This window comes from Cryptomeria japonica, chromosome 5 (genome assembly GCF_030272615.1).
Source record: "Cryptomeria japonica chromosome 5, Sugi_1.0, whole genome shotgun sequence".
Lineage (NCBI taxonomy): Eukaryota > Viridiplantae > Streptophyta > Pinopsida > Cupressales > Cupressaceae > Cryptomeria > Cryptomeria japonica.
The window spans coordinates 617447165-617461036 of record NC_081409.1 but is presented as its reverse complement, the minus strand read 5'-3'; the positions used below and the strand labels follow the sequence as shown (position 1 = coordinate 617461036).

The 13872-nt window shown below is 34.7% G+C and overlaps 1 protein-coding gene across 2 annotated transcripts; it reads left to right on the top strand.

The window, feature by feature from the left end:
• The first annotated feature begins 5743 nt into the window (after positions 1–5743).
• LOC131063762 (uncharacterized) lies at positions 5744–11935 on the top strand. Of its 2 annotated transcripts, none has more exons than XM_057997676.2 (6): positions 5744–6110; positions 9773–10349; positions 10681–10781; positions 10885–10974; positions 11051–11188; positions 11426–11446. In XM_057997676.2, the coding sequence occupies exons 1-5, from the start codon at positions 5904–5906 to the stop codon at positions 11144–11146; spliced, it is 1071 nt and encodes a 356-aa protein (XP_057853659.2). In that variant the 5' UTR covers positions 5744–5903; the 3' UTR covers positions 11147–11188; positions 11426–11446. The 2 variants fall into 2 exon arrangements, with proteins under 2 accessions (XP_057853659.2, XP_057853658.2); XM_057997675.2 differs by having other exon boundaries at positions 5749–6110; positions 11061–11188; positions 11426–11935.
• Positions 11936–13872: the final 1937 nt, after the last annotated feature.

Here is a 13872-nt window from a genome sequence, read left to right as displayed (position 1 = left end):
TTAATTATTAATATGCAAGTTTCATAATTGTCATTATTATGCAAGTTATATTTCAAGTTTTGAATAATAAATAATTTTAGTTATGGTTTTTATTCCACGTAGTTCATCAAGTAGTTATTTCAATTAATTAAGTTTTGCAATGTCTAATTTTGCATGTTCAAGTCGTAATTGTTTTCAAGCATGATGTTTTCATAAGTTTCTTAGTTAAGAAAACTAAATAAAGGAAGTTGGAAAACCAAAACCTAGCAGCGTTCGGTATATACAGTGCCTCTGGGTCACGCTTACGGGTAATGTCGTCATGTTGAACTACTGCACTTAACGCCTAATAAAGCTGCATCAACGACATCTGTGGCATCATCCCTATAAATCGTCGGGGAGTAATAAGGGACACTTGGAAGTTAAAATCCAAGGGGCGGGTAATCCCCCTTGGATCGATAATCTAATAAGATAATCCTTAAATGATTTTTCATCCACTGAGTTAAACCATAGTAAACCCCCTTGAGGTTGTTTGAGTGAAATGCTTTTATGGAATTGATTTAATCTCGAATAATTGTTGTCGATTGGCAATTGGTTAAGGGTGACGCTTATGATAAGAATTAGGATCTAGTTGTTTTAGGCCACAAGCAATAGGCCATCTTGAGCCTTTGCTTAAGCGCTACCACCGTGGGTAGCAACCGCAGAGAAACTGTCTGGGACATTGACCCTAGAAAGGGTTGCGTACCCACAAATCAGTTTACATCAAACTATAGAGTAGAAAACAGAACTACATACTTTACGCCTTGATCCCGTGCCGAAACGAGTATGTAGGCAGTCTAGGGACGAAGTTGTCCCTAGTACTCAGGCGTTCGTGGGTGGGGTCTAGGCTTGGTAAGACGAAGGATTGAGTAGAATCCTAATTTGAAAGATAAGTATAATAAAAAGGAAAAAGTAATTCAATGCATACTCGGAAGGAATCCCGAATGGATTCGCTTGATTTCTCGAGGCCTTAAGCCAAATTCCGAGGCGGAATTCAAGCTTGTATTATGTTATTTTGATTACTCCTAAGGATGGTGACCTCGGTGCACTCCTATTAGAGGAGTGTAGTACTTAGTGAGTGACTCAGGACCCAAATGGTCCCGATGAGTCTAAGTCTCTGGCCAGAGCACCTCCTATCCTAATTGGATAGATGCCTACTCCGTATGGGTAGATGCCTATCCCATATTGGATAGATGAAACCTCCCACCCCATATGGACAGATGTCTAACCCGTATGGTTAGATGCTCATCCCAGATGGATGAATGCCTAATCCTAATGGATGGATGCCCAGAGTATGCGATTGAATCAAACACAAATGATTAAATTAAACAAAAAAAAAGAATGGTCAAATTTTGTTGGGTTAAACAAGGTGGGTTATTACACACATCTTCAATCTTCAAAACAACAAAATAATTATTGATAGCCATTACAAGAGAATCCCAAAAATCAAACAAAGAACAAAGAAAGATTGGACATTTCTCCTCCTCATACATCTTGACACCAACAAATGCCAATTGAGCCACCAACATATTGAATTCTTCCAAGTGGTCCGTAATTCTTCCACCCTCTTTTATTCTCAAGGAATACAATTTCTTCCTCAAGAAATTCTTATTCACTAAAGGTTTTTCTTGATACATCTCACCAATTTTATTTCATAGCTTCTTTGTAGAGGACTGTTCATGGACATTGATGAAAATAGATTCTAGAAATCAAAATTTGATTAGAACCTTGGCTTTACTATCGATAACATCATATTGAGCAACTACAAAAGGATTTGTAGGCTTGAAGACATTTTCATCAATAACATCCCATAGATAGATCAATCTATTAACAAATCCTCCATCTTCAACTACCATATCTCAAAATTATTTCTATAAAAATTTTCTACCTCTATCCTCCTTGATGAACTTGCTAGCTGAACAATTCTTGCAACAAGATCACAAAGTTTTTTCTGCACAAGCTCCCACTCAAATCTGGATTAGCTCAAAAAACCAACAACCCACAATTGAAACCAAAGGTGAACAAGCTTTGATACCACTTGAAAGGAAGTTAAGGTAGTGGAATAACTTCCAACACAAACTTTGAGAAGAGGGTTATGCAAAACTGTATAGATATTTTCAACAATTGCCAGAAACTTAACATAAATAAACATAAATTGTAGGCATACCACAACATAATGATTTATGCAAAGAAAATGCTTTCGAGATAAAAACCCCACACTTCAAAAGTCGCCCAATATATAATAATTAAAAACAAATTTATAAGATTACAATATACTTGCAGGGAAAGCTTCTCACAAGATTATCACCAATGAAGATCTAGAGGCAACTTAATAGCTATCAAATTCTTACAATACGCCACAATACACAATCGTAATAGAATTCCCTCATAAAATATAGTTGCTTTCTAGGGCAAGCAAAGCATACAAAGTATTCACCATTGGATGTGTGACCTAATGATAAACAATCAAGATTTACAATGACAAATTATACATAAAATGTGGCTTTTTGGTGTGCTGCCCCTAAATCCCCACCAAGACACATGGACCTTAGACTTCTCGTCAGGCGGGGCATCTCCCTAAACCCAACAAGGGAGGTACCCTACCTTTCAACCCCCTACACTCGTTTATCAACAATAACCTTTTACTATTGCAAGGTTGAGACACCATTTTCCTAACAACTTCCTGATTCCTTACGCTTTCATCATTGAATTATTAAAATTCTTTATCCCTTCATCCTCATTGGATTTCTCTTCCCTATCATACCTTCATTGAAAGTTTAATTTTCCAATATGTCCCTCGGTCCATTCCAAATTTCATTTGCTCTTTTTGGAATTTTGGCCTTTTCCAATTTGACATCTCTTTCTATCCATCCCCAAAGTTCAAAACTCTATCTTTTATCTACTAATGTCACGTGACACCAATCCTCTTGTTGACATCATGTTGATGTCATCCATCCCAAGGAATTTTGTCCATACTAATATAATTTTAATGTCATGCTTTGTTGGTGTCATTGCCCATTGAGAGTTTCAAAGTTTCTCATCCCCCAAGTTCCATGACAAGTAGTTTGACAATGCCCCAATGGATTGGTGTCTAATAATAGAGTGCTATTGGGATCAAAAGTAGAAGTGTCGACATCCTTGACCTAACAAGTTTGTATTTTGATGATGGACCAATGACCCAATGACTAACGAATCAATTCTTTGTGAGGATATCAGAGATGGGCATGCTCTCATCTCTAGTCTAATAGGTATGCATATCAAAACATCCTCGACAACTTGATGGCCTAATGAGACAATAACAAGAAAGGTTTTATTGGGGAATCATAGGTTTTAATTCTTCTCTTCCAAAGTTGATGGGCATGAAGGTAAATGATGTTGTGATCCTCTACTAATAGCAATAGGGATACTCAAGAAGATGTGTTTTCTTCCATATACCACTTTTTAGCCCATTTATGCTCTGTAACACTTGCAACTACCATATTTTGATCCAATGAAAACCATGAAAGTATTGAAATGTATTTTGGCTTAGATCCAAGAAGAAGAAAAAAGCCCATACCTCATTTAATGTTGTAGGCACCCCCTTCTTTGAAACGCCATTCCCTAAGTCATAGTTTTTGGTATACTTCTTAGGGAAATTCGATCTATTGATAGGAAACTAATGAAGGAATATGTCTCCATGCCTCAAATACACATGTCTACATTCGTTGGTGAAGGTGGCAATTAGGGCTTCTCTCTAGATTACTACATTTTCTTTAATTTTGGTGTCTTTTCTAGAATGAAAAGTCGACTAGACATATTTTGTAGAGGTTCCTTCTTACTTTCTCTTCATAGACTTGCATGCTTTATAACTCTGTTATTGTAAACATGCTCCATGCCTTTGAATCAATAAAATGACCTCATTTTCACTCCCCTCACTTCATGCATGTAATGCAATATCTTCTTATCTTTATATGTGAATGGATTTAGTACTTTTCTAGATATGTATTATGTAAAAGATTATTGTAGGAACTATCGATGGATATCCTCTTCCCCTTTAGTGATCATTGAATTCCTTACCTCCATGTTTGGCTATATGAGCTGTTAAATGTAGATTTGTGTGAGTTAGTTTTAGGTTTAATCTTTGTTTGGTTAGTTCAACACATGCATCTAGGTTTAGAAGAGGAGCCAACCTTCTCTAGAGATTTGATCTCATTTGCAATGTCCCACACCTTGAGATCATCCCCATTGTGTCACTGGAATGTTGAACCTGTTTTAGTAAAGGGTACAATTTCAAGTGATAACAATAACTAACATTGAATGCATTTGTAATATATATAACTTAGGAAAATATTGAACACTCCCCAAAGCAGCGGTGACTCATTTCAACACAAACTACAACTTCAAAAAATATTGACAAGTTTTCCAACCTTAGGGATAACCATGTTATAGTGATCCAAATCCAACTAAAAAAGATATTCTCACATGGCAAGGGAATTATTTTCCTTAGCAACATTCCCAACACCTTTCTTCAAAACATAATCACCAACTTATTAGATAAAAATAAGGCACTAGAGATGAAGCCTTGGCAAAATACGAGGGCATTAGGAGTAGCATGAAGAGACTCGTGAAATCCCCAGAAGAGTGAAACATATTATAAGTATTAACACACCCTTGATAAACTAAGCAATCCTCAACAAATGGTTTAACAACATGATAGGACCTCACTCAAAAAGTGGTATCACTTATGAAAGCCGACTCTTTACCACCCGCCTTGAACTCCTTGATTGCGTACACATCACAAACAAACTATTAGAGCTTCTTTGCTAGATCTTGCACACAATCCAAAAAAAATAGAGTGTCATATCCACAAAAGGACCTTTACCAACAACACACAAAGCACACGAGTGATTTGAACCCTTTTGTAGCAAGGTTGACCTTGCCTTCTCAATATTGTTATCTTGTGAGCTCCCAAAATGCACTCTAGAATGAACAAAATCATCTCCCTCTTCTCCATCTTATCCTTCATAGCTAACAAACTACCACCCATAGTTACTCCATAGACCCTCTCACAATGCATAATTGCACATTTTCACATTACAAATTTACTTAATATTTATTTATATTTTTCTACGCTAACCCACGAGAAAAAGTGAAACACACATATTATAGTCCTTTACTTTTTAGAGGAGGAGAAATAAAAAGAAGAGGAAGAAGAGAATTTTAATGTTCACGCAACTAAGGATACCTATGGGACAACCTCTCCAATCAAAACGGACTTCTGTAGATCACTTCTTTGCCCATGCAAGTTGATGATGAATGCACCCAACTTCTCAATATAATCACTTCTTTGCCCATGCAAGTTGATGATGAATGCACCCAACTTCTCAATATACTCCTCGTTGAATAAATTATACCACGTGCTAGCGGTTAAGATATTAATAAACTTATCCCTGCTATCTTTAAAGACATTACACTCTAAAATAGAATGCTTTTTTGTTTCCACTTTCCCCAAAGTACAAAAAATACAAGCCCTTTCTTCCCGAACTTCTTTTGATTAACTCTACATGCCATACAAGCAGTCAAATTTAAAGAGCACCATTAAAAGATACAACTTTCTACGTAATGTGAAATCAACCATTCTCATAATCTCTGAAGAAAATAAAGAAACAAATTTTGATGTCAACAATCAAGATTTACTAGAGTAATTTTACAAATAAAGTCGAGGCAGTAAAAATGTATTTACTGGGTTTTTATCGTTTCTCTGTTAAGTCAGTCAATCCTTACGGAACAGAGAGCAATGTGACCTTCCGAACGGTCACGAGTTCGAACTCGATAAGCGACAATTATAGCTTGAATTTGATAATAGCAGAAATAGAATCCTCCAAAACCTGCAACCGAATAGAGAAATAATGGAGAACAATGAAGGCTTGCATTTGGAGGGCGCACGGCGGCCCAGAAGCGTGTCTACGAGAAGACCTCGATCAGAGTCCCACACTTTCCCCAACAATAATAACGCCGCCAACGCTGTTCCTGCAAATTCTTCTCAGCTCAAACCGCAAAATAATTCATCATCGTCTTCAAAATCTTCCAAGCGCCGTCACAGGCTTATTCTTCCGGTATGCTTTATCCCTGTTTTTTTTTTAAAGCTGACGTTTTACAGTTCTATTTGTATATTTTTTTGTTTCCAAAAGTTTGAAGCTATGTTACAGCAATTTGAGTAATTAATTGAAAGAAATTGAATTATCCCTGCTGCCCACCGTACTTTTCAAATTTGAGGCTTTAACCCTAACCGTCGACCGTAATTTTTCTTACGGCTTTTGCTGCTAAGTTAAAATTTGAAATTGGAAGAATAAATAATGATCGTGTACAAATTCATTTTCATAAATAATTTGCCTTCTGGCTTTTTGTTTTCAAAGCTGGTGAGGGTTAAGCACATGTTTTTTCCAGAAATTTTTATCTCTGAACGTCTTGTAAGGCCTCACATGCTTTTCACACTGAATTATAGCACTGAACGATGTCTTGTAAGAAAGTTGTGGAAGGGCTGTGTAAAATTTTATATTGTAAGAAAGTTGTGGAAGGGCTCTGTAGAATTTAACGTTGTACGAAATTTTTGGAACGGCTGTGTAGAATTGTACAATTCTTGATGATGCAGGTTTAAACTAATGAGTCCATCATAGCTTGACACGGTATATTATGTTGGACACCTCCTGGGATTTCATATCAGGTTTCCACAATGAAAGTGAGTAATTAATTAGGCTTTAAATGGATAAGAATTTTTAATCCACGTTGGACACCTCCAGGGATGTCAAACCAGGTTTCTGCAATTAAAGCAAATAATTAATTAGGCCCTGGATGTCAAACCATGTTTATGCAATGAGATCGAGCAATTCATTAGGCCCTGGATGTTAAACTAGGTTTCTGTAATGAAAGCAAGCAATTAATTAGGTGTTAAAAAGATGCACAATTTTTATCAACTTTGGACAACTCCTGGATTTCAAACCAGGTTTCTGCAATGAAAGCTAGTAATTGATTAGGCTTTAAAAAGATGCACAAATTCTATATGCTTAAAAACAATCCAATTAATTAGGTGTGAAAAGGGTGCACAAATTTTATCCACTTTGGACAGCTCTTGGATTTCAAATCAGGTTTCTGCAATGAAAGCTAGTAATTGATTAGGCTTTTAAAAAAATGCACAATTTTCTTTATATGCTTAAAAACAATGCACAAAATTTCACCAGAACCGTGAATTCTTTAATTTCAGATGCATCTGCAGTTATGCTACTAAAATTTCTTTTGTGCCCAGCCTACCTCAGTTAGAGTTTGATCCCATATTTTACCTAATTTCAATTCTTAACATGTTTCCTAGGATTTGGATGCACAAGAGACTGCATGTTATTGTTCTGTGCTACTTTATGAGCTTTATAGTTTTTTTTATTCAATTTTTGGCGCCACTTTACAGGTTTACAGAATGAGAAAGTAGTTAATTAGGCTCTTAAAAACGTGCATGAAATCTTGTTGTGCACCATGAAAAATTCTGATACACCTTCAAATCTACTGTTGACCTGTGAAGTTTTGGAAAACCTGTTGTAAAATTTCACAATTCCTCCAAAGGCATCTCTTCCATAAAATTTTGCCAGCACTTGCACTTTGTCTTGTTTGTTTAGAAACACTATACGTAGAGTTGGATATAGTCTAATAGCAAGCTGAAAAATAAATTTGTTTCCTACGATTTGAACTTTGTGCTCCACATTTGAATTTTAAGTCGCCACTGTACAGTTTTTATAGTGATTTTCATTTGTTCTTTCAGTTTATGTATGATGCAAGATTCTACCAATTTGAAAAATGTAACGACTCAATAGATCTTAACCCTGGGCCCTACATATTTATTACATTTGCTAGGACAATTTTTATATTGATATTTTCTTCATTTTATGGTGATACCTTACAAGGAATTAACTAAGCTTAAAAAAGTTCATTGGCACTGTCAATCCTTCATTTCTGAATTATCCTTATGTAGACCACTGAGCTTCCTGTAACAAAGTTTTTGGAAGACATTTTTAGAAATTTTGAATTCTCCAGGAGGGATTTCTTCCATTAAAGTTGCCATGCACTTAGAGCTGGATGTGGCATTTCCTACCATTTCAGATAGATATTTTAGAAGTGTTAAAATGGTATGAAATGACACATCCAACTCTAAGTGCACGGTAACTTTAATGGGAGAAATCCCTCCTGGAGAATTCAAAATTTCTAAAAATGTCTTTCAAAAAATTTGTTACAGGAAGCTTAATGGTCTTAATAAGGATGTATCAGAAATTGAAGGATTCACAGTGCCAATGAACTTTTTAACGCTCAGTTAATTCCTTGTAAGGTATCACCGTAAAATGAAAGAAAATATCAATATAAAAATTGTCCATAGCAGATGTAAATATCTGTCTGTTTTCATGGAATTTGAACCCAAGGCTTGTTTATTTGGCTACAGACATAAAGTTGGATTTGTTTGTTCAGTTTCACCACATAAAGCTGGATGTGGTATCTTATGGTTTACCCAATGGCGACACCTAACGTATCTCCTAGGATTTGAAGTTGGGGCTGGGCAATGAAAGCACTGATGATTTACCACTCAAGTACATCCAATTCCATCTGAATATGAATTAATTAATAAAAAAACTAGTTTTAATGCCAGTAATATATTTCAAAAGGGTAGTTTAATGTGTTTTTTTCCCTTAAAGATTTCCATTCTATTGGAAAAATATGAATCAAAGAAATATCAGCTTACTCGAGGGATTTTCTGGATTCTCTTTGGATTACTGATTCACAGCTTTGTGCTTGTTAAAGGGGTTTTTTATTTTGGAAAGAGTAAGTGTTTTTGCTTGTAAATGTAATGACATGGGATTTGTTTGTCTTTCCCTGTTTTCACGTTGTAAATTTATATCCATTTCAAATTGTAAGTTTTTATCAGAAGCAAAGTTTTCAGACATAATGGTTGTTTAAGGGATGCAATAGGGAGAATTCTAGTGGCTAATATTTGCCTCTTGGATTCTTTTTATTTTTTTTCTAAAAATACTAGCAATACTAAAACTAAGATTTGTCTCTACCGTGATAATGGGGTTAATAGAATGAGAAAACAAAAACAAAATATTGTTTGGAAAAGACTCCTCAAGGATTTATGTAAATAAGTTTTGCTGTAGTGGCAAAAGGCATTCAAGTTTTAGCTGGTTGACTTTTCAGTGACTGTCATGGCTAGCCTATTTGGTCTGTGTAATCCATATTGGACAGGACACAAACAACCCAACTGAGGCTTTGGCCATGGAAAATGTAGGTTGATATAAATAGAGCTCTGAGAGAGGGCTCTAGAAGGTAGGCCTGAATTTTTGGAAGAATAAGAATTAAACACAGCTGCATCCAGATACACAACTTGAAATGCCAACATGGAAATATAAGTATTACTTTCATTTTTGCTTGTAGACTTTTTCATTGTTCCTGTTATCAAAATGTATCATTCAACCTTTACACTTGCATGCAACTTCTATTATCTATGTTTTGTTAATAATTTTTTAATGATAATATGATATTTATAAAGTGAATTTTCTTGACTAGTTTATGTCTTCATGTATTTCTCTGAATGCTATTGACAAGAGAAACAATTTTGGGCAAACAAGATCCATATAACTGAGTAAGTTACAAGGGTTAGGTATTCACAATCTGTATGGTAATGACTCTTTTCTATTATATAAAAGGTGAATCTGAATGGCATTTGCTTCTGATGTGCTTCTTGCAGGAAAATTCAGATGATGAAGATGATTTTCCGCCAAAGATGGAAAGGCCCTTACAAATATCACCTAAGGTTTTACCCACTATTAAAATTCCTGCTATTGCCATGCTTTCTGATTTTAAATCAAAAGATGATCATCGACGGAAAGTTCTGGATGAAGGCATGGCTACCAGAAGGATGGAGATACATAGTGATGATCCATCCCTACAGCCACTACGAAAAAGCTCGAGGGTTCCAAAGAAATATGTCCCCGAAGATGAGTATCTTGAGGTTGATGAAGATTATGAAGCATCACATGCTAAGAAGAGGAAGTCAAAATCTGAGAAGGGACTAGAAGAACTGTACCAGGAAGATGATGATAAAGCACATCTATCAACTGGGGAGGATTCAGAAAATTCAGAGTCTGAGTTTGAAGAAGTAAAGAGGAGGAAAGGAGATATTGCAACTTCTCTAGTTGAGACAAAAAAAGATGTTCCTTTGACTGCACGTCAGAAGGCTGTTCAAATGTCCAAAGCAGCTGATGCAGAAGTAGGAGAATGCCTGATTGAATTTCCAGATGGGCTTCCTCAAACTAGTCAGAGGAGTATGTGGTTATTTTGTTTTTAAATCAAAGCTGTTTTTGTCTTAAATTATGTTCCATTCTCATGAGGTTTACTGTTTTCATGCTTCCATGCCGTTCTTTCTTCATTTATTGTCCTGTATTTTCAATTTATAAAATTATTGGCAATGATTATTTCAAAGCCAGATTTCACAAGGTGATATACACTGGAAACTTTCCTTTTTTGTTCAAAGTATTATGCTACAAATTGTGGATTTGCACAGGCATCCTGTATGTATCAGTATGGATAAAGGAATTGGCTGGAATTTCAAATCACCTCATTGAGTTTCCCCTAATGTAAAGAATTGTTTGGCAGAACGTCAAGAAAAGATTCCAGACTTTGAATTGCAGTTAAAGAAAGCAGATGCAGCACGGAGGCGGAGGATACAAGCCGAAAAGGCAGCTCAAGAGATTCAGGTAAAACGAAAATGTTCAAATTTTGTCATGTTCTCTTCTTTCCCCTCTATTATGTTTTGATGTGGTCTTAATCAGTTGTTATTCTTTTAAATTTTTGTTGCAGGCTGATGCAATAAAGAGAATATTAGGCCAAGACTCTTATAAGCAAAAACGAGAGGAGAAGCTTCGAAGACAAAGGGATGAAATGCAACAGGTGGGCATGATCTCTTCAATTGTTTTAGGGAAGATCTATTTTGTTGTTTGCTTTCTTGTTCCTGACAATAATAAAGATGATCACAGGAGAAGAGAGCTGCTGCAAATACAATTTCTTCAAAGAGTGTGAGATGGGTCAGTGGGCCATTGGGAACAGTTGTTTCTTTTTCTGAAGATTCAGATTTTCTTGGTATTTTCAATTCTGCTCCATACGGGTTAGTACTGAATGGTCAGATTTAATAAATCATCAGGACTATAGAGTGAACTGATATTTTTACTACTAGAATTTTTTAATGATAATGTCAGTGTTTTTTTACTCTGTACAGATCCCTTGCTTCTTAAGTGAAGAGAGTATCTAGAAACTTTCTTCTTTGCACCCCCTTAATTTCAAGTAACTAATTGTTTGAACTTTTATAGCTAATTGTGTTGCTAATGTGCTTCTATACTGTCAGGTATCCTCCTGCTCGCGAGAAATGTGCAGGGCCATCATGTAACAATGCATACAAATACAGAGATTCAAAGTCTAATCTTCCTCTCTGTAGTCTTCTTTGTTACAGGGCAGTTCATAATATGGCAGAGCCTCTCCCATCTCATTAGTGTTATGGACTTCAGATACTTTTCTTTGCCTTGTTTCTTTCTCGAATTACTTGGATTGCAGGAGGTGAATGTGATACCACTTTGTTGTTGATTTATGCCTAAAATACTCACTCAAAGAGGTTCACTATGAATGTTAGACTAGAAAATGGTATGCATTAAAATTATTTGTACAAAATAATGCTACTCAATAACATCTCATTGCAAGACTGCAGTTGATCAATGATTCTATTGTAATTTTATGTAATTTGATTAATTATGACGACACTTGTTTTCATAACATCTTACTGCAAGACTGCAGTTGATCAATGATTCTATTGTAATTTTATGTAATCTGATCAATTATGATAGCACTTGTTTTCATCCAAGTTCAGATGCTGTAAATAGTTGTTCTACAGCCTGTAAACTTCATTACTAGCTGTTTGTTTTATTGTACAATGAAATGAAGATTTATGGAGATGGGAATTCTTAAGAATGTATCGCATACACTTTATCATTTAGAAAATAATGTAATTGATAGTTATCCTTAAATCAGTTATTGAGATCAGAGATTTCAGCGTAGCTTCACTATAGGTATGATCTAGATCTTGAGTAACTATGTATACTGGTATACTAGTTGCCCTATTCATTTTGGAATTGCTTGGTGAATTATGAACTGTTAATTTTTTTAAAGAGTTTCACTGCTCAATAATGGTTCAATCCCATGACTAAAGTAATTATGTCCATTAATGATAAAAGATTTCCACGATCCATGCTGTAGATAAATGCTGCTTCTGGATTAAATTATGTGCAAGTTTTTTGAATCAATGTTTTAGATCATACAATGATTCATCATCAGGATGATAGAGAGCCAAAGGATTCATAATAGATGTTTAGTTACATACCAAGACTAAATAAAAAGAGATGGGGAAGAAGTGAGGGAAAAAGGAAGCACGTGGTTCAAGAGATAGATGGAACAGGACTAGCTACAAAGAGGAAATAAAATATGCTGCAACCAAATATTCAAAACTAAAAAGACCAATTAAGTGTGCAAATATGTAAATTGGAAGAGAAAAATATGCTTGTAAATAAGTATGACAAATATGGACAATTAATGAAGAAACATAACATTCTATAGAAAAATTAATAAATGAATATAAGAAAGCGAAAAAGCCAATAACCAAAATACATTTATATTCATATAAATATATGAATATGGTGAAAGCAAAAAAAAAATGAATATAAGAAATATATATATATATATATATATGTTTTGCTTTCTTATATTCATTTATTAATTTTTCTATATAATGTTAGGTTTTTTCATTTGTTGTCCTTCGTATCTTTCCTATTTATTATAAGCACAACCATGCCTATTTATAAGTACATAAATATAAATATTTGTCTCTTCCAATTTAGATATTTGCACATTTATTTGGTCTTTTATTTATGAATATTTGGTTGTATCGTATTTTGTTTCCTTTTTGTAGCTAGTCTTATGTCATCTTTATCTCTTGAACTGCATGAATCTTTTTTCCCTCACCACTTCCCCATTTCTTTTTATTTAGTCTTGATCTGCAAGTAAATATCTATTATAAATCCTTTGGCTCTCTATCATTCTGATGAGGGATCACGGAATGTGATCTGAAACAAACTTGAATACAATTTAATCCCAAAACAGCAATTATTTCTATGTTAAAAGTGATGATAAATCTCATGTTTGAAGTTGAATAATTACCTAGGGCTCCAATGTATGACTATTAACTTGATTCTACTTTACTGGCGAAACAAGACCAAACAAACCCAAAAAGGAAAAACAAAACAGAACTGGCATAATCCAAGTAATAAATCATAATTGGTAAGCTCTTTATATATGTGTGTGTGGAGGAAAGCCTATTATATTTTGAATTATGAACCATTTTTTTATATTATTAGTTGTAATGTTGATCACGCACTTGACTTTTGATGTGTATTTAATTTTCTTTATATTTTGTATTTTGTTAATGAATGTTTCCATGATAAACTGTACCCTTTGTCTGTAAAATATCAGCATTTTAAATACCTGTCTCTGAACTGGAATTTGTACACACCCATTCCTGATAACTTAAGTGATTTGTGATTTCAAAATTTTTCTATATGCTATATAGGCAAGGATATGACATTAATTTTTTTTATTCTGGATCTGGTGAGATATCTTTATTCGTCATTTGCAATAATTCTTTTGGATCTGCTTGAAGCATTGAGGCATTATTCATTAGAGTTTGTTCCCTATTTTCTTCTCTTGGAAATAGTATAAAAGAATCTTCTGCCTTACACAAGTTAGTAA

Bases quoted from the DNA above. Each gene is read 5' to 3' on its own strand.
- LOC131063762 (XM_057997675.2), top strand. From the start codon at position 5,904: ATGGAGAACAATGAAGGCTTGCATTTGGAGGGCGCACGGCGGCCCAGA. The intron at 6,111-9,772 runs GTATGCTTTATC...TGCTTCTTGCAG, and splicing joins GTCACAGGCTTATTCTTCCG to GAAAATTCAGATGATGAAGA. The intron at 10,782-10,884 runs GTAAAACGAAAA...TTTTTGTTGCAG, and splicing joins AGGCAGCTCAAGAGATTCAG to GCTGATGCAATAAAGAGAAT.